This window comes from Balearica regulorum, chromosome 15, assembly GCF_011004875.1.
Source record: "Balearica regulorum gibbericeps isolate bBalReg1 chromosome 15, bBalReg1.pri, whole genome shotgun sequence".
Lineage (NCBI taxonomy): Eukaryota > Metazoa > Chordata > Aves > Gruiformes > Gruidae > Balearica > Balearica regulorum.
The window spans coordinates 12,736,124-12,754,083 of record NC_046198.1 but is presented as its reverse complement, the minus strand read 5'-3'; the positions used below and the strand labels follow the sequence as shown (position 1 = coordinate 12,754,083).

General features: G+C 60.0%; 1 protein-coding gene across 1 annotated transcript; it reads left to right on the top strand.

Moving 5' to 3' along the window:
• Positions 1-2,470: 2,470 nt before the first annotated feature.
• LFNG (LFNG O-fucosylpeptide 3-beta-N-acetylglucosaminyltransferase) lies at positions 2,471-14,084 on the top strand. Its single transcript, XM_075767128.1, has 8 exons — positions 2,471-2,933; positions 10,157-10,205; positions 11,113-11,212; positions 11,339-11,492; positions 11,597-11,682; positions 11,982-12,147; positions 12,413-12,498; positions 12,597-14,084. The coding sequence occupies exons 1-8, from the start codon at positions 2,538-2,540 to the stop codon at positions 12,661-12,663; spliced, it is 1,104 nt and encodes a 367-aa protein (XP_075623243.1). The 5' UTR covers positions 2,471-2,537; the 3' UTR covers positions 12,664-14,084.
• Positions 14,085-17,960: the final 3,876 nt, after the last annotated feature.

The following is a 17,960-nucleotide window of genomic DNA, read 5'->3' as shown; positions in this document are numbered from 1 at the left end:
CCCCAGCCACAGCTGGACTCACCCTGCAACATCTCAGCGGGGTGAGTTACGGGCTGTGTCCAAAATGGGTTCCTTTTTGGGGGAGGAAGTGAGATGTCCCTCCTGGTCCAGCGCTAGCATCCCTCCTGCGGAGCAGATGTGACTGTCCATCTCCTCTGGCTCTTGTATTTATGGAGCACCCAAATTTGTCTGGCACTGGGGCTCCCGCAGTCAGGATTAGGCTCTTTGTACCCAGAAGAGTGGCTGAATGCCAACGATCCGGGCACGGCGTGTTTCTGAGACCATCCTCCCCGCAGCAGCCTCCGGCTCCCTGCCCCTTGGGTACCATCCCGTGCCCACGAGGCGTAAGCAGGGCGACCGCTTACCCCATCAGCATTTCCAAGATGGGGACGGTGCCTCGCTGGGGACATCCGTGTGGCGGGCAAGGGCTGAGCCAGGAGGCCAGGCGCCTGGAGAGGAAGCCTGCGGGGACACGGCCAGCTGCTGGACGATCCCAGGGGAGTCTCACTGTGGCAGGACAATGCCACCAAAAGAACGGCTTCCCCTCGCTGCCGCAGCCTGGGTTACGGGCAGCACCGGGGGGGCCGGGAGAGCCCTTGTGCCGGCGCTGGCGGCACGGTGGCTCGGCAGACCCCGCTGCATTGCTCAGGGGCCGGCGGCACACAGAGCCTGTATTGTCACTCGCCCCGCGACGCCAGCCGGGACCCCAACATCTGGCTGCGGCGCGTGTCCCCGGCCAGCGCCGAGGCTGCGGGAGCGGGAGAGCAGCTGGTCGGGGGAAAAGTGCCTTTCCTCCCTTTTTGGCTCCTGGAGAAAGGGGCTCTTTCTTCATTCAGGGTTTTGCCGATTGGGCTTTTCAGCTGCCTCTCGAGCCGCAGTTGCTGTGCCATCGGGTTGGAGACAAAGGGCGCCCGAAAGAAAAAAAAAAAGCAAATTGAGACTGGAAGGCTGGGCTCTGCAGCAATAGTGGGAAGTGGGGAGTGTGGGATTTGGTTCCTGTGTTTGTATGGTCTAACTGCTTTTTTTTTTCTTTTATTATAGGAGGCTTCTTTGGTATCACAGGTCTCTCCCCAGACACAGGCAGTGCCGTGCAAAACCAAACCCCACAGCCTCCCCGAGCATTTCTAGCCCAGGGCCATGGTTCAAGGGCTGACCAGGGGAGTGTATAACCCAAAATCAGGAGAAGGCAAATGCCGGGGCTTGCCTGAGGAAGCAGCCTCCCTGCTTCGTCCTGCCTGGTATTATGGTATTGTTTATCCAGTGCCAGAGATGAATGGAGCACGTGACAGCAGGAAAAATGCAAGTTGGACAAGGTCCCTGCCCAAAAATGCAGCAGCCCCTGATTATGGCATTACGTTGCAGCCCAAGCCCAAACCCAAATCCGCCTCCCTGTAGCAGCGCACATGCTGGGAGAGAAAACCCCAAGAGCTCCCTGCCTGCGGAGAGGGTGGTTAAGGGGGAGAAAAGGCCCTGGGGTTTGGCGTCAGGAAAATAGCAGGTTGGTGGCACATCCAGGACCAGATTTCAACCCACTTTTCCCTTGCATCCGCCACTTCTCCCACTGCCTGGCTGGAAAAACGGCATCTCATTTAACAAGGCGTCATTATCATGGCTGGCGATTGCTGGGGGGCTTGCTCGGCATCTATGTTGCATTTATTTTCAGACATCCCTGCACTGTGGGGCTGCCCATCAGCACCGGCTCCAAAGCACCGTCCTGCACTCGGGATGGGGTTAGCCAGGTCTGGGAGCGTCTCCAGGTCTCCCTGAGCAGAGACAGGAACAGACCCCCCAGCGCTTTGTTCCCAGGTTTACCCACCAAGCTCCAGCCTGGTGGAAGTGAGAGGAGTGCTGTGGTTTTTTGGGGGTTTTGTTTTTTTGGGTTTTCTTAAGTTATGCTTGGCCTCAGAAGAGACTGATGGGAAACTGCCTGGAGTTTGGTCAGGCTGGTCAGCTTTCTGGTAACCTCTTGGACACGGCTGTGAGAAAACCTCGGTGGAGGGCTCTGGGAAATGACAGCTCAGGACGAGCGGGAAGGGGAACGTGCCCGCTGCTGCCCGTGAAGCAGCGAGCGATGCTCCCAGCGTGCTGGGGGCTGCGGGGACTGGCGTACCCCCATCCTGCGCCCTGCCCGCCATACCCCCGGGGCCTCGACGGCAGGGAAGGAGGAGCAGGCAAGCCTGCCTGCACCCTGCCATTCGCTCCCGGCCGTGGGCAAGGCAGGGCAGGGCGCAGGCAGGAGATGAGCAGGGGCCAGGCAGGGCAGAGGCCAGCCACGGGCAGGGGCCAGGCAGGACGCGGGGGGGGGGGGGGGGGGTGGGGGGCTGGCGGGGAGGACGCGGCGGGACGGAGCGGGCGCGGGCAAGCTGCGGGCAGGGCCGGGCGCGCGCTGCCCACGCCCCGCGTGGGGGCGGCCCCGGGTACGTCCCTCCCCGGGCGGGGCGGGGGCCGTTTAAAGGCGGCGGCGGCGGCGCGGCGGGGGCCGGTGGTGGGGCGGGAGGAGCGCGGCCGGCGGCGGCGCGGAGAAGAGCGGCGGGAGGATGCTGAAGAGCTGCGGGAGGAAACTGCTCCTGTCCCTCGTGGGCTCCATGTTCACCTGCCTCCTGGTGCTCATGGTGGAGCCGCCGGGGAGGCCGGGGCTGGCCCGGGGGGAGGCCGGCGGGGCGCAGCGGGCGCTGCAGAGCTTGGGGGCGGCGGCGGCGGTGGCTCCCCCGGCGGCGCAGGGTCCCCCCGGTCTCCGCAGCTTCGCCGACTACTTCGGGCGGCTGAGCCGAGCCCGGCGGGAGCTGCCCGCCTCCCCGCCGAGCCCCCCGCGGCCGCCGGCCGAGGACATCTCCCCCCGCGATGTCTTCATCGCCGTCAAGACCACCAAGAAGTTTCACAAGGCGCGGCTGGAGCTGCTGCTCGACACCTGGATCTCCCGCAACCGCGACATGGTAAGGGCATGGGGACGGGCACGGTCCCTGCCGCCGGCCGGGATGGAGCGGCACGGGCTGGGCTGCAGCCCACGGGTGTCAGTCGTGGTCCTGGCCCTTCGTTGTGTGTGGTCTGGGGGGTCCTGTGACCTGGCAAATGCTGCCTCCTCTTTCTGCTCCCCCCATATCGCTGAGCAGGGTGGCATTTTGAGGCTGGCTGGGCTGTTCTGGAGCCAGCCGTGGTTTTGGCCGGGTGAAATGCAGCGTTGCAGGGTGAGTTTAGGATGGGTGAGTGATGGAGAGAGCCTGACCTGGCTTCCTTGCATTCAGTAGATCCCCTGAACTCTGCTCTAGGGTCCTTCATGCTGAGTGGCTCCCATTGCAGAGTTTTCCCTGAGTTGCTTTCCACTGGGGAAACTGAGGCATGGTGTAGGGATGCAGCCCGCTCCACTGGTGCCATAATCATGGTCAGGTCCCTGCGGGTGCTCTCCTGCGCTGCAGAGCCTGGCTGTGGGTGAGGTTTAGCAGAGTCCCATGAGGTGCCTGCAGTTGGGTTGCCCATAGGACACCCAGTTTAGCAGCCTAGGGCTGGGAGAGCACTGGGACATGCCAAGGCTCTCAGTCCCCTCGCTGGGAACTGGGTAGGACTGGAGTGGCTGGGGGCTCTTTCAGGTCTGCTCTGGCTCACCCGCACCAGGGCTGTTACAGCAAGTCCGATTCCTGACCTTACTGATGTCTTGCCCAGAGCCCTGGCAGTCCCTCACTCTGTCCTTCAAGTACTGAAGCAAAATTGAAAAGGAGAAAAAAAAGCTGTTTCCTTAGGAAACGTGCATTGCCATCTGCTCTTAGGACACTTTTCTTATCCTTAGACAGCTTCCCAAGTAAGCTATGCCTGGTCCTAACCTTTCCATCCTACTGTCTTCACGTGTTTCCTCCTGTCCTGGAATCGTGTTTCTTGCTTGCAAACTGTTTTATGTGGGTGGGTTTTTTTTGGTTTTGGGGTTTTTTTGTTGGTTTGGGTGTTTTTTTTTCAGAAACCTGAAGTGGTTGTGGAGGGAAGGAGGTGGGGGGGGATCGATCTGCCCCTGCCTCCTTCACCTGGGTCTATCGGACCCTCTGGGGTCTTGGCTCCTGCAACTTACCCCAAGCGTTATCTTGCTTTTTTCCCCTGTGAATCTTGTCCCTTTTTTTTTTTTTGCTCTGGTCTATTGGGCTTGGCAGTGGCTCTGCTGTCTCTCCCTGGTACAGTTATTTAATGGAAACCTCTTTTATGCTCTGCTGTCACTGCAAGGGGGTGGTGAGTGGTGGTGGGGGGAAACGCTCTTTGAGCACCTACAGATGATCCTGGGAATGGCTGCTCTTTTTTTTCCCTCCCTCTTGTGAGCTCCGGCTTTCTTTTAGGGTTTTTTTTGTTGCGCTTCGTTTGTCCGTTTGGATTCCCAGAGACCCGAGGCTCGGCTCTCACGCTGTCCCCCTGGGCAAGCTAACAAAGCCCCTTTTCTCCTGGTGCAGAGAAAAGGCTTCGCAGCCTCTTGTGTGGCACTTTCCATGGGAACGGGGGAGCCGGAGCCGGCCGTGTCCAGGTCAGGTTGCCTAGAGATGAGGGCCATGAAACCAGGGGGGCCACAGCCCGGTGAGGTGCCCGCCTGACAAGCCAAGCCGCTGAGTGACGGCTCTTGTACAGCACTTGAGGACAAGGAGCTGCCGAGAGAGCTGGAGGCGGCGCAAACTCCTGCAAAGTGAGGGCTGGGGGGGACGCGTGGAGGCAGAGGGGGTGAACCTGCGCTGCCGGTGGCGATCGGCTCCCATCTTCCCACGCTGACCTGGCTGCTGTCTCTGGGAAGCTTTGGGGTACCCCAAACTTGGTGTCAAGTTGGGGTTTTTTTGCATAGAGTGTAGCATTGGTGCCGTGGGGCTCTTCTCCCTTGCTTCCCTGTCCTGGGGGGACTGTGTGCTTCTTGCATCCCCTCTTTGCCTGGCCCTGTGGTTCCTGCCCCAGGAGGGTGGTTTGGTGACAGCGGGGTGCTGCCTCTGCTCAAACGTCTCTCTTGGTCTGAGTCAGGCTCGTCTCTGCTCATCCTGTCCCCCTCTCGCTCTTGTTTCGCTGATGGTGCTGAGGCACGTGTGCTGCCTCGCTGATGCAGGGAAGTTCCTGCTCAAGGGCTGAGAATCCCCTGCACCCGATGCCACGTCTCTCCTTCCCCTGATCCTCCTCTTGCATCAAGCCCCAGCCTCCCTCTTGGTTGTTCGTTAGCCAGGCAGCTCTCCGGGCAGGAGGGATGCAGGTACTGGTGAGAAGGGGTTAAATCCAGCAGGTAACTCCAGGCTGGACCCTGGCAGATAGGGGGAATAGCTATTGTGTCGTCCTTTGGCTGCTCTTTGTTCTGCCCACAATAGTCCCTGTTTCCTGCCCTCTGTCCCCTCCAAGACACTGCAAAGGGCACCCCCTTCTCCTTCCTGCTTCTCTCTGCATGGGGAGGGCAGATCCCTATTCCCTTCTAAATCTATTCCTCGGGTTGCACAATCCAGACCGGACAAGCTGCTGTTGAAGGAGAGTTATGGGTTTTTCCCCTCCTTGCTTTGGGGAGAGTTTCCAGCTGTCTCAGTATCCTTAGGATGCTGGAGTGCAGTCTGGGGAAACTTTGCACTTGAAAGAAAAGAGAGGGGGGGAGGAAAACTGCCATTAGGCAGAAATCCTGGACAGGACTAAGTCCAAACCCACTGCTTTCCTGCTGAGTCGGGTGATTTGCAGTGGCAGAGTTGCATAAGAAACATCCCCTGTCCCCAGGGCACCCCGAAAGCGGCCGGGTGGCTCGGCACACGCCACGGTGCCCGCGAGGGGTCTGGGCCGGGCTGCCGTCCCACCAGCGTGGGATCCGCTGGCGTCCTCCAGCTCGGCGCGATAATTGCAGGCTTTGAAAAATTCCTGCTCTCGGGGCAGAGGGAATGGGTTTGCTTTCCAGAGAGCACGCTCCTCCGATGGCAGCTCCCAAATTTCTCTAGCACCTTGGCCAGGGTCCCCATCCTCAGGGTGACTGCCAGCACGCGTGTCCCACTTGGGCTCCCGCTGGAGCGGCTGGGACCAGAGGGCTGCTCATCCCAAACCAGCTCCACAGTGCAGCTGGCTCCCCCCGGCCCTGGGCTGTGTGCCAGGGCCTGCTGAGCACCACTCAACTCGGCTCATGTGTGAGGGTTGCTCCCTTCTGCCCCCCTGGGCAGCCTGTGTGGTTTTTGGGGGTGGGGGCCCCTTAATTGCCTGCCCTAAACGATGCCGCTGTCCTTGTCCATAAAAGCTCCGGAGCCGATGAGCGGCGCGCGTGGAGCGCCAGGCGGGAGGGTGGGGGACCCTCCCTGTACAATGAGCTCATTGTTTATGAGGAGGTTATTAAAAAATTATAGCATTTAAAATTACAGTGGAGGATTCTTCCTCTTGCCGAAAGGAGCTGGGGGGAGGAAGGGCCTGCGGCCTTGCAAGCCCCTTCCCTGCCTCTGCAGGTCCCAGCCCCGGGACCCCTGTGCCAGCAGAGACGACCCCCCCCCCGGCCTCTAGTCCTGGGGAAAGCCACCCCCAGGCGGGAGTGGGGATGCTGCCATCGCAGGGACACTGCCATCCTGCTGCTCCGAACCCGTTGAAGTAGGATGGAGGGAAATCATCTGCTGCGGGGGACACAAAGCTGGGCAGGGACCTGCTCTGGCAGCACCCTCGCCTGCCTGCCCGGAGCCCCTTGCCCAGAGGGAGGCTGAGCACCCCCCGGCACCTCTTCTCTGCCTCCTTCCCCCCGCACCCAAGCGGGGTGGCTGTTTCCCCCTTGTCCTGGGGGTGAAAGGGGGATGCTGCGTAGCTGGGTGCCGGGGTGCTCCATCCTCTCCCAGCATGGGGAAGTGAGACATGGTGCAGGGGCAGGGTTTGTGCGCTGCAGGGTCATGGGGGTGCCTGCCCAGTCGAGGTTCTCCTTTTTGGTGGGTGTGCTGCCAGGGAAGATGGGGACGGTGATGTGTGCAGGGTCTGCTGAGCATGTGTCACCCTGGAAGCTGGTTGGACTGCTTGGCCAGGCAGTGCGGGGGGGGGGGGCGGCAGGATGACCCCGGGGTGGCCCTGGCTGGTGGGACACCTTGCGCAGCACCCAGCCATGAGCAACCCTCCGGCTCGGTTACTGGAGGGGGAAATGAGTCACCGCGAAAGGAGAAATGAAGGGGAGGGGAAAAAAAAAAGAAAAAAGAAAAGAAATGGGTCCTCCCCAAGGGTGAAGAGGAGGTGGAAGGCTGCTGGCGGCTGCCTGGCTCCTTGCAGGCAGCTGGGGGGGGCTGACCCCATCCCAGCCGTAGGGACCCCGGGTGCCTCTCGGTCCCTGTACACGGAGGCCGTGCATTGTGCGGGGCTGTATGGAGCGGTGGCAGCTATTGTTTGGGAGGGATTTGGCATCCTGTGTTTCTTGAAGCTGCAGTTTTGAGAACAATGAGGTTTCCTGCAAGGGCTGGGGGGGGGCAGCGGGCCCTTCCTCTCCTGCACCCTGCAGGAAAAGTTACTGCGGGGGGCCCCAAGAGGTCCTGGCACCCCTCGGTGCCACGGCTGGCATGGGGGCCAAGTGGGGGAGAGGTGGAGGGGAGCGGGTGTAAGGGCTTCGGTGCTTTCTGCCTGGGAGAGGGGTGGGGGCCCGGCCCTGCTGCTTTTGGGTCTGGAGATGGTGGCTCGGTGGGTGCCAGCTCAGTTACCGTGTCCCTTCCCGCTCACCCCGCTGCAGACCGGTGCTGCCCTGATGCCCAGCGCCCTGCATCAGGGATGCCGAAGCTGATCCATGTTTTTTTTCCCCCATCACACCAACATGGGGTTTTCTTGTCCCCATCCTTTCCTTGCCTGTCCCCTCCCAGGCTCGGCTGGCACCTCTGCTCCTCTCCCCTACCAGAATGTGGACAAATTAATTACTAAAAAAAAATTAAAGCCTCTATTTTTTAATTAATCGTATTTTGTGATGGGGCTGGGAGGGAGGTAGGGAAGGGCCCCAGTAGCTCCTGTGAGGTGACTTGCAGGGCTGTGTGCTCCTGTCGTGGTCCCCAAGGTGCCACCTGGTCCACCTGCACCAGGAAAACTAGGGCGATGTATGTGGGGAGAGGCCAGAGGGAAGATGCCTCCTTAGGATGAAGCCTTTTGGTGTGGGTGAGTAATAAACAATTGTCCCCGTGGTCTATTTATAGCAGCTGAGCTGGAGGATTAGTTGCGGGTTTATTTTTGGAGCGGCTGAAGGCACAGTTGCTGGATGGCGTTTCTGAGCTAATCAAGCAAACATTTTCTGTCTCTCCTGCGCAGAGGCTGTGTGTCCCCCGCCTCCCCCGTCCCCCTCCGGTGGGGCGGGAGCCTGGGGGAGGATGTACCAGGACACCGTGTGTTTCGGGGTAGATTAGAAAGGGCTTGCGATGGGGTTATCTTGAGCATCCTTGGATGGTCTCCTGCTGCCCTGGGTCAGCTCATACCCCAGCAGCTGCCTGATTCCTGCCCCCCCCCCTCTCCCCGAGCACCTGGGTGAAATGGGGACCAGCAGCGAGATGCTGGCTGGACCCCTCATCGGTTGAGGGTGATGTCCTCCTCCTCCACGCACAGCACAGACCCTGTCCTACCCCAGCAGTGACATGTGTCCCAGGGCTGTGATGACCATGGGCATCCTTGGTCCTGCAGCCGATGGGCTGTCCCCCAGCTGTTCCCCCCTCATCAGAGGGGTCCCCCATCCCTAACCCTTTACTCACTGCCTTCCTGACCCATGGGGGGCTGACCTCTGTCCCTCCCCAAAAGCAGGGCTGCATGGCAGGCTGTGCATTTGTAAAAACTTGCCTTCCCACCCCCTCCATCCTTGTTTTTCTTGTTCTTTTCTCCTTTTCATGCCCCAAAGGTCACTTGTAGCCCTGTCCCCAGGAACGTGCCCTCCTCCCCTCCCATCCAGCCTTCCTGCAGATCTGGGCTCTCCCTGCTCAGGACCTGAGCAAACATGGGCCGGCCGGGTTAACCAGTGCAGCTGTATGCTAATGACCGCTGCTGCCTGCTTAACTCTCCTCCACTGAGTAAAGTCAACCCCGCTATTGTACCCACCTCCTCAAACAAGCCACAAAACCCCAGCGCGTTCCCGGGGTTGGCCGGCTGCGGGGTGGCACCCAGTTTCCAGCTCACTTATAATTCATCATCCCCAGTGCTTGGGCTCCATCGTCCCCCTCCTGCCCTCCCCCTCCCCCCCCCCCCAAGCCCTTTTGTCTTTCTTCCTTTGCCCTTTTGTGCACGTCTGGTTTTTAATAGCTCTTGGCAGCTGGTTGTGGTTTCTCTCCTCCAGCTTTGTTTGCTGCCCGCTGATTGATGGCGATGCCTTTCCCACCCCCTGCTCTCTCCTCCTGCTTCTCGCCCTTCCCCAAATCCCAGGCCAACAGCAGCCCCCCTCCAATCCTCCTTCCCGGGCGGCATATGCCAGGAATTAGCTGTGCAAATAGAGGAGTGCAGCCGGACGGGCAGCTCGGCTGCCCAGGGAGGAGGTAGGGTGCTGCCTGGCACCGTGGGGACTGTGCTGGGGTGGCAGCAAGGGACCGTCCCCTCCTTGGGGCTGGTGAGAGGCACCTGCCAGCACTGGCTGAGCCACCCTTGGGGGACAGGGAGCGGAGAGGAGCCGTGGGGGTGTTGTGCAAGTGGCTGGGGACGGCCACATGCTGTTGACACAGGTGGGGATGTGGTTGGCAGCCGGCGCCGTGGGCAAACACACCTGCCTGGGCAGGGAGAGCTGCCGGGCGGCTGCTTTGGCGTCCTTGGCCGCACGTGCCAGCCGTGCCGGCTAAAGTCTGAAGTCCCTGCTCAGATCAAGCTGTGGACCCGCTCCCCATCACCTGCTCCTCTCTGCGCACCCACCTTGTGCTGGGGACAACCCTCGCATTGCCCCAAATCCTCCTGCCTGCTGCTGCCCCGTGGAAAAAGCGAGAGGATGGGGATGGTCAGCACAGGCGCAGGAAGGGGGCTGGGGTTTGCACCCCAGTGAGGCACGGCATCGCGTGCCGTGTCCTGCCAGGACGGCTTGGCACCTTTCTTGGTAAGAGGCTGAGCGTGTCATGGGTTTGCCTGGCTCTGGTGCCGCTGGTTTTAGCGAGGAGGAGGAGGAAGTCACCACCAGCACCCCAGCAGGACCAATCCCCAGTGCTGCCCAGCTGTGCCAGGTGGTGACCAGAGCTGTGTGGCCTCGACTCTTCAGTCCTCAAAGGTGCCTCATCTTCTCTTTCAGACATTCATCTTCACGGATGGGGAGGATGAGGAGCTGAAGAAGCAAGCACGTGAGTCTGCAGCCCTTGTCCCTTTGCATGCATGACCTGGCCAGGGTCTCTGAGGAGCCCCTGCCCAGGGAGCACGGCTAGCCTGGAGCCTGCCCCGGGAACTCTGAAAAAATGATCAAAATGCCAGTGGTTAAACACTAATCTCAGGGGCCCTCACTATAGGAACCTGGGCTGAGAACAGGGCAACTTGTTTCACTGATGGTGCCTGAAGCACCCTCTGCCCGGGAGCCCCACGTGGGGACAAGTTTCCTTCCCAGCCAGCCCAGCCCATCTCCTGCATGATGCCGCTGGGGAGCACGCAAACGGGGTAGGGTGCCTTTGCACCAGTTTGTCCCTGGGGTGAGCTGGGATGGATGGGCAACGCGGCCAGGGTTTCCTGGGAGCATTTCCCTGGCAGCCGCTCCCTGGGGCCAGTCAGCTCGGTCTATTCTCTCCATGCAAATGACTCCTTTTCAGGCCGGGAAGCGATTGCCTTTGAGCTGGGCAAGCAAATAGCAGGTGGCAGCTGTGGGCAAAGGCAGCGGGAATAGGGCAGGATTTTGGCTATCATGTCCCGGGTGGAGAAGCGGGCTCACGGACACCCCCTCGCTCCTGGGGAGGCTGGTACATGGCCCCGGGATGGGCAAGGTGATATAGGGTGGCATCATGCATAGCACATGGGATATGGCTCAGCCCTGGTGCGTCTGCTGCATCCACACCCCTTGCTCATCCCTTCCCTTGGCTCATGTGGATCCAAAAGCCATTCCCAAAATATGTGGTGTGGAGGCCACTGAACATCAGGGACAGCCTTGGGGTGTCCATCGCCCTGGCGCCCCTGGAATGTGCGTGCTGAAGCATCGCTGTTTGAGCAAGCGGGGAGGTGAGGGATACCCCGGCGCTGGGCTTTGACCCCCATCTCTTCCTACAGGAAACGTCATCAACACCAACTGCTCGGCCGCCCACAGCCGCCAGGCCCTGTCCTGCAAGATGGCTGTGGAGTATGACAAGTTCATCGAGTCCGGCAGAAAGTAAGCAACGCCTGGGGCTGCCAGGGGGGACGGCGCAGGCGGAGGCCGTTCGCCTTTTTGGGGCCGTATCTGAGCATGGGGTCTGGGGAATTGCCCTGGCCTGGTGTGACACTGCTGCCATCACAGGTGGTTCTGCCACGTGGATGATGACAACTACGTGAACGTGCGGACGCTGGTGAAGCTGCTCTCCAGCTACCCCCACACGCAGGACATCTACATCGGGAAGCCCAGCCTGGACCGGCCCATCCAGGCTACGGAGAGAATCAGCGAGAACAAGATGGTGAGGGGGGGTGCGAGAGGGTTGGGCTGGCTTAATTTGGGCTGGGGTTTGCTCCGCGGTCGGTGGGAGGAGGTCTCACTGCTGTTGCTTCCCCTCTCTCGCAGCACCCTGTGCATTTCTGGTTCGCCACGGGCGGAGCGGGGTTTTGTATCAGCCGGGGGCTGGCGCTGAAGATGAGCCCGTGGGCCAGGTAAGAGCATTGGCATTGCTCTGCCATGGGGACTCGGCGTGGTCCCAGCAGGGCACAGAGCAGCGACAACATCTTTGGGGATGGACGTTGGACCATGTCCTACTGCCTTGCTCTCTTTGCCTTGCTGAGGGTGTCTGCAGGGGGGCTTGGAAACAAGCTGGGAAGGACCTCAGGTCCCCCAAGTCTAGCTGACTTTAGAGCTAGAGCTGGGCACCCACTGGCCAAGCCCAGACCCCATGGGGTGCCCACATCCCCCCAGGCTTTGCTCCTCTGCAGCTCCTCTCTCTCTCTCCCCACAGCGGGGGCCATTTCATGAGCACAGCGGAGAAGATCCGCCTGCCCGACGACTGCACCATCGGCTACATCATTGAGTCCGTGCTGGGGGTGAAGCTCATCCGGAGCAACCTCTTCCACTCGCACCTGGAGAACCTCCACCAGGTGCCGAAGACGGAGATCCACAAGCAGGTATCCCTGTCCTGATACCCTGGATGGAGGGGTTGGGGTGGACAATACCGCCATCAGGTTTCGTGTTGTCACCTGAAAATTGGGCATTACGGCTAAGATCTTGATTGACGTGTGACCAAAACATCAGTGGAGAGGGAAAGCCCCATCAGCCCACCCCTCTGGAGTGACTGGAGGCTTTGGGAAATGGGGTGAATTTTGTAGCCCCCCCATGCTTGATCCTCGTGGCTGTATCAGCCGCTTGACCCTCCTTGTGCTTCCCCCTCAGGTGACACTAAGCTACGGCATGTTTGAAAACAAGCGCAACTCCATCCATATGAAGGGAGCCTTCTCCGTTGAGGAGGACCCATCCAGGTGAGATGGGGGGACCCTGGACCACCCCCTCCCCCCCGAGCTGGGGTGCCACAGGGCTGCCACCGCCCCGTGCTCAGCATCGCTCCTCTCCTCTGCAGGTTTCGCTCCGTGCACTGCCTGCTGTACCCTGACACGCCGTGGTGCCCCACCAATGTGGTTTACTAGGAGATGCGTGTCCCCTCCAACCTCGTCCCGAATTTCCCCGGTATCCGACGGGCTTGTGGGACCTGTGTGCGGGTGTGTCGGTCCGGCCTTGCCGTGAGGCGAACAGACGGACGGACGTCGTTGCTGTGGTATTGCACAGTGTGTGTGTACTGAAGGCTGCTGTGCGGCCCCTTGTCCCCTGCCCGGCTGCCCGCTGCCTGCTCCCTACAGGACGGCAGGGAAGGATGGGTCCTGAGCACTTAACTGTTGGGCACCCCCGTGGCGCTGGCGGGCCCCACGCCATGCGTGGGCAGCGACCGCAGGCGCTGCATGGCTCTGCCTCCCCCAGGCTTGCTTCTCCATATTTTTTTTTCCTTTCCTTTCAAATGTTAAGTTTTTTTGGTGTGTTTCTTCCCCAACCCACTCCTGTATCCCCTCACCCACCCCATCCTCTCTCCCAGCCCCAAAATCTCAGCAGCAAATCTCCGGCTCCTGATTCAGATGAAGGGTCGCCAGTGAGTTTTGCTCCCTGGCTCGGTGGGCAGGCAGGGGGCAGGCAGAGGGCAGGCAGGGGAAGCCTCCCAGCCATGGTGAACGCTGCTCCAGGGTGCCGCAAAGCTGCTGGGTGCTGGATGGCCGCACTGGAGGGAGACGGTGGGGTGGGCTGCGAGTCGGCGTTGGCGTTAGCTCCATTTCCCGGAGCTCCCCCCGCATCTGGTTGGACTGTTGCCAGCAGCATCGATCTATGCACTATTTATAGAGACTAATGTAAAGACTTTCTATAAATACGAGGGGTGGGAGGAGGGTGTTTCCAGAGCCGCCGGTGCAGCGTGGGCGCTGTGTTTGTACAGAGTCTCCCTTCAGTGCCACCTCCCTGCCTGCTCGCGGGCCGGCTGCAGGCAGCGGGTGCAGGCAGGCTGAGCACGGGCAGCCCGCGCCCTTGCAAAGGAGCACTTCAAGGTTCACCCGGGGGCTGTGTGGGTGTCCCCCCCCCCCCCCCCGCCGTGGGGCCGGAGCATCCTCCAGCCCTGGCCCGGCTGCGGGTGCTGCTGGGGTGGCCAGAGCACCCACCACGGGCAGGGGGTGTTTCCCAGCACGGCCATTACTGTCTCCCTGCTGGGACCCGGGGAGGGATTTAGCTGGGGAGGGAGGGGGATTCTGCATCCCCCCCCAGCCGCCCTGCCTGCCCACCAGCCCTGCGCCCCTGGGATAAGCGGGCTGAGCCGGAGCTGAACGTTTCCAACCTGAAGCTGAGTGAAAATAGCCCATAATGGGTGCGTTGTAAATATGTTATTACGCCAGTATTTTTTTTACTGTGCCTTTTTTTTAAAAAAAACCTTGAGAATTATGTAGATTTTAAAATGCTTTTTATATGTTTTCTGTGGATCAGAAAAAAAAAATCCCCAACCTTCTGATAATCTGTTTAAGAAAAAAAAAAAAAATTGCAATGTCTTGTACCTGTCACTTACCTTAATTTATATGTTCCAGTATCTGGAACATCACTCTGTGCTTTTTGTAACTAGGATGTGTTTTAAGCAGTAGATGTGGGATGGGGAACCAGCATGGACAGCACGTTCTCAGGGACTTGAACCCAATCGCTGCCACGGGGTCTCCGTGGGAGTCCTCACCAATAAAACAGCTTTTTTGCTGACCACAGTCACCTGGTCCTGGGCTCTGGTGTCTCTTTGTGGATGGGCTGTGCTGAACTCCCCTCGTTCCCCACCATGGATGTTATCGCCTCTAATGAAGCTCTCAGGGATGCAGGAATGATGGGTTGCACCTGCATCCCTCTCTTTTCCCACGGGTACTGGGATCCACTGGCCATTTGCATCCCATGGCGCGAGGGTCCTCTCCTCCTTTCCCTCCCCAAAAGGCTCCGCCAGGGTTTGGTGCCTCGGGGATGGTTTTTCCCAGGCTCTGGGGTGGGAGCAGAGGCGACGGGGGCGAGGTGCGAGCCGGTTGTTAGCAGGGTGCTGCTAACAGCCGGCGGGCAGGCGTGTGCGTGGGAAGGTTAGGGGCTGTGGGGGGCCAAGCCCCCTCCCTCCCTCCCTCCCTCCCTTTGCCCTCCATCACTGTTTCAGCCAACACCGAGCACCCACCTGCGAGTAAGAAGCCCCAGCTTCCATGGGTGGTGGCAATAGCATGAGATCTGCCCCCCCCCCCCCACCCCCCCACCCCTTCTGAAACCAGCCCTGTTTGTGCTGCACCGGTACCAGCTTTTGCCTGCGCCATCCTCTCCTCCCCCCACCTTCCTCCATACCCAGCACCTTTTTTTTTTTCCTTTTCAACGCATACTTACATACTTTACAGTTTCGCTTGAATCTCTCAGTTATCGGGGGTTGGCCTTGCTAAAAATACAGCCTAGCAGGAAGTCAGTGTGTGCTAAAGCAACAACCCCCTCCTTCCCAACACCCACACACCCTTCAGACAACCCCAAAAATCAAAAATCTCCCAGCCCTTGGGATGCTGTGGGCAGGGGGGGGGGGTCCTGCATCCTTCCCTGGGGAACTGAAGCATCACCCTGATCCAGATCCCCAAAAACATCTACAGGTACCCGAAAAGCTCCTTGGAGAAAGGGAAGGGTGGCCAGCAGTGCTGCCTTCCCCTGGCGTGCGCTGACTGGGGCCAGGGGCAGTGTGGTGGGCACAGGATTTGGTGCCCCTTGCCCTCCCCCCCAGTGTGTGGGGTCAGTGAAGGGGAACTGCGTCAGGCGCAGGAAGCTGTGCCAGCCGCCGCTCGCCCGCGTATTTTCCTATTGCTCACAGGGCTGTGGTTTCAGCAGCGCGGGCGCTTCCTGGCAGCGGTGCCGTCACCCTTTCTGGAGGCTGCCCCTCCCTTGGCCCCCCCCCGCAGGGATGGGGAGATGCAGCCAGGATGGGGCAGCACCCATCTCACCCCAGGCAAGGCTGGGTTCAGGGGGCCTCTTCTACTGCTGAACAGCCCAAATCTTGTGTTAAGTGTCCACCGAGCCTGGGATGCTCCTGCAAGGAGCAGGAGCCCCTTGGCAGGGGTACAGGCTGGGGGTGATGCTGGGCACGGTGCAACACCTGGAGAAGGAAAATACAAAAATAAAATAAAATAAAATAAAATAAAATAAAATAAAATAAAATAAAATAAAATAAAGTAACCAACCCACCCCACCGAGCCTTTGGGAGCAGGGGCAGGCAGCACACCAGCCCTCCGGTTTGTCCCACACCAAGCTCCCAGCCTCTCCTTCCTCCCTCCCTACTCGTGGGCCGAAAAGTAAATAAATACATGCATTAATAAACAAAAGGAAAACAAAAGCAAAGCCTGCTGCTCTCGCATACTTGGCAGGCTCCTCAGGCCAGCCTGCTTTCATCTGCACCCCGGCGCTGTTGTGGGATGTCCTGTTTACTCTTGCCAGCTCTCGGCAGCTGATAAGGCGCCTGTACCTTTTGGAGAGTGCTGGTGTGTGGTGTCTGGCTGGGGACAAGCCCGGCTTGGTGGGGACGCTGTGTGATGTAGGACCCACTGCTGTTGACACCGTTGTGCCCAAGGGATGCTCCAGCACTGTGCCAACACCACCGTGCCCAAGGGATGCTCCAGTGTCGTGTCCGGCCAAAGGCTTTCCCGATTCCTGGGTAATTGCAGCATCGAGGGCAGAGAGTAACACACTAGTTTAGTCCTTTTTTTTTTTTTTTTTCTGCTCCCCTACCTCTTTTTTTTTGTTTTAGTTTGCATTTGGGTCACTCAGTATTCTGGACTTTGTGTGAATTGCTGCGTTCCCAGCCCGGCTGCAGCATGGGAGCTTTGTGGCGCAGGGACTTCTCACTAGGGAGCTGTGTCTGCGCGGTGATGGGACGAACACCCGTCCTGGCACCGACAGCGGCGAGAAATATTTGAGACTCGGGGTGGGGGGGGCGTCGGGAGCCAACAAAACTTGTGTGAATTCACTCCAAGCGCCACTTCCAGCCACGCTGGCCCAGCAAACTGGAATTTTGTGGGAAACAAACATAAAAGCAGCCGAATCGCAGGGCCTGAGCACACAATGCTCCAGCTGCAGCTTTGGGAGTCGCCTGTCCCAGTGCTGGGTCCCCATGGGGGCACGAGCTGCACCCCAGCACCTCGGTGTGGCTGGAGGCCGCTGAATCCCCCACTAGCCTCGTCCGTCTTGGAGCGAGAGGCTGCCAAGCCCTGCGGCAGATAGCGATGGCCACACGACGGCTGAGACGCAGCGCCAGAGTGTGCAGGGCAGCCCCCCCCCCCCCCCCGCCAAAAGCAGCTCCCAGCCATCGCCCACATCCCCTTTATTTTTCACCTTCCTCTTATTTCCCACCCCTGCCTCACCTGAAGGTGGTTAAAAGAAATACAGACACACACACACACCCCCAAGCCCTCCAAAGTTTATTTTTCCCTTCCTGGCTTCTAAGATCAGCCTCCAATCGATCAAACCCAATTCCCTCCTCCCCGCCCCAGGACTCCCAGCACCCGCTGCTTCGGGTCTGCCTCAGCCGCCCAGCGGGGCCTGCTCCGCTCCTGCAGCCATCTGGAGCCGAGTGGAGGAGGAGATGAACTGAGCATCTTAAAAGCAGCTGGAAACACTTCCCACAGCGCTGCCGGATGAGACCCACGAAGCTGCGGCATCACCAAACAGCCCTGCTCCCAGTCCTTCCTTCCTCCTCCTCGGCAGATGTGTCCCCCTCCATCCCCCCAAACCAGGGTGGCTTCACCAAGGGGGGGTGGGGGGGTTGGGGGGGTTTGTGCTGTCCCTGCCGAGGCCAGGGGACTGAAAGCAGCAGTGACGCCGCACAGCAAAGCAGCACCGGGTGATGCTCCAGCCATGTCCACATCAGCCCGGCGAGCCCACACCGCCCCCCCCCCCCCCCCATTTGGGGGGGCACAGGATGGCCTGTTGAGTTACAAACCCCTTGGGGAGCAGGGGGCCATGCCGGCTCCCTGGCCCAGCAGCCCATCTACTGGCCCCAGAGCAGCCATGTTTGGAACAGCTCATGAGTGAGCAAGTGATTTATGGGGTGCAAGAGCCAGGTCCCATGGTGTTCGGCTGGTGGGAAGAGGAAGCGGGTGGGAGAAGGGCTCCAGCACCAGCATCTGCAACACCTCGCAGCGAGAAGGGAGCTGTGCTTCCTCCCACTCCCCTCCACAGACCGGGGAGGGATTAGAAATCCCTGAGCAGGGATTTTCGCTGAGATCATGGTGAGAAACGCTGCCTGCTCCAGGCAAAGACCTTCCTGCCTGCAGAGCCAAGGCAAACCGCCCCGCGGTCCCGCCTGCAGCAACAGAGACACCAGCTACGGAAGAAAAATTCCTTCTGCTCCTGCCACCATCCATCCCCTCTC

Bases quoted from the DNA above. Each gene is read 5' to 3' on its own strand.
- LFNG (XM_075767128.1), top strand. From the start codon at position 2,538: ATGCTGAAGAGCTGCGGGAGGAAACTGCTCCTGTCCCTCGTGGGCTCC. The intron at 10,206-11,112 runs GTGAGTCTGCAG...CTCTTCCTACAG, and splicing joins GGAGCTGAAGAAGCAAGCAC to GAAACGTCATCAACACCAAC. The intron at 11,493-11,596 runs GTGAGGGGGGGT...CCTCTCTCGCAG, and splicing joins GAATCAGCGAGAACAAGATG to CACCCTGTGCATTTCTGGTT.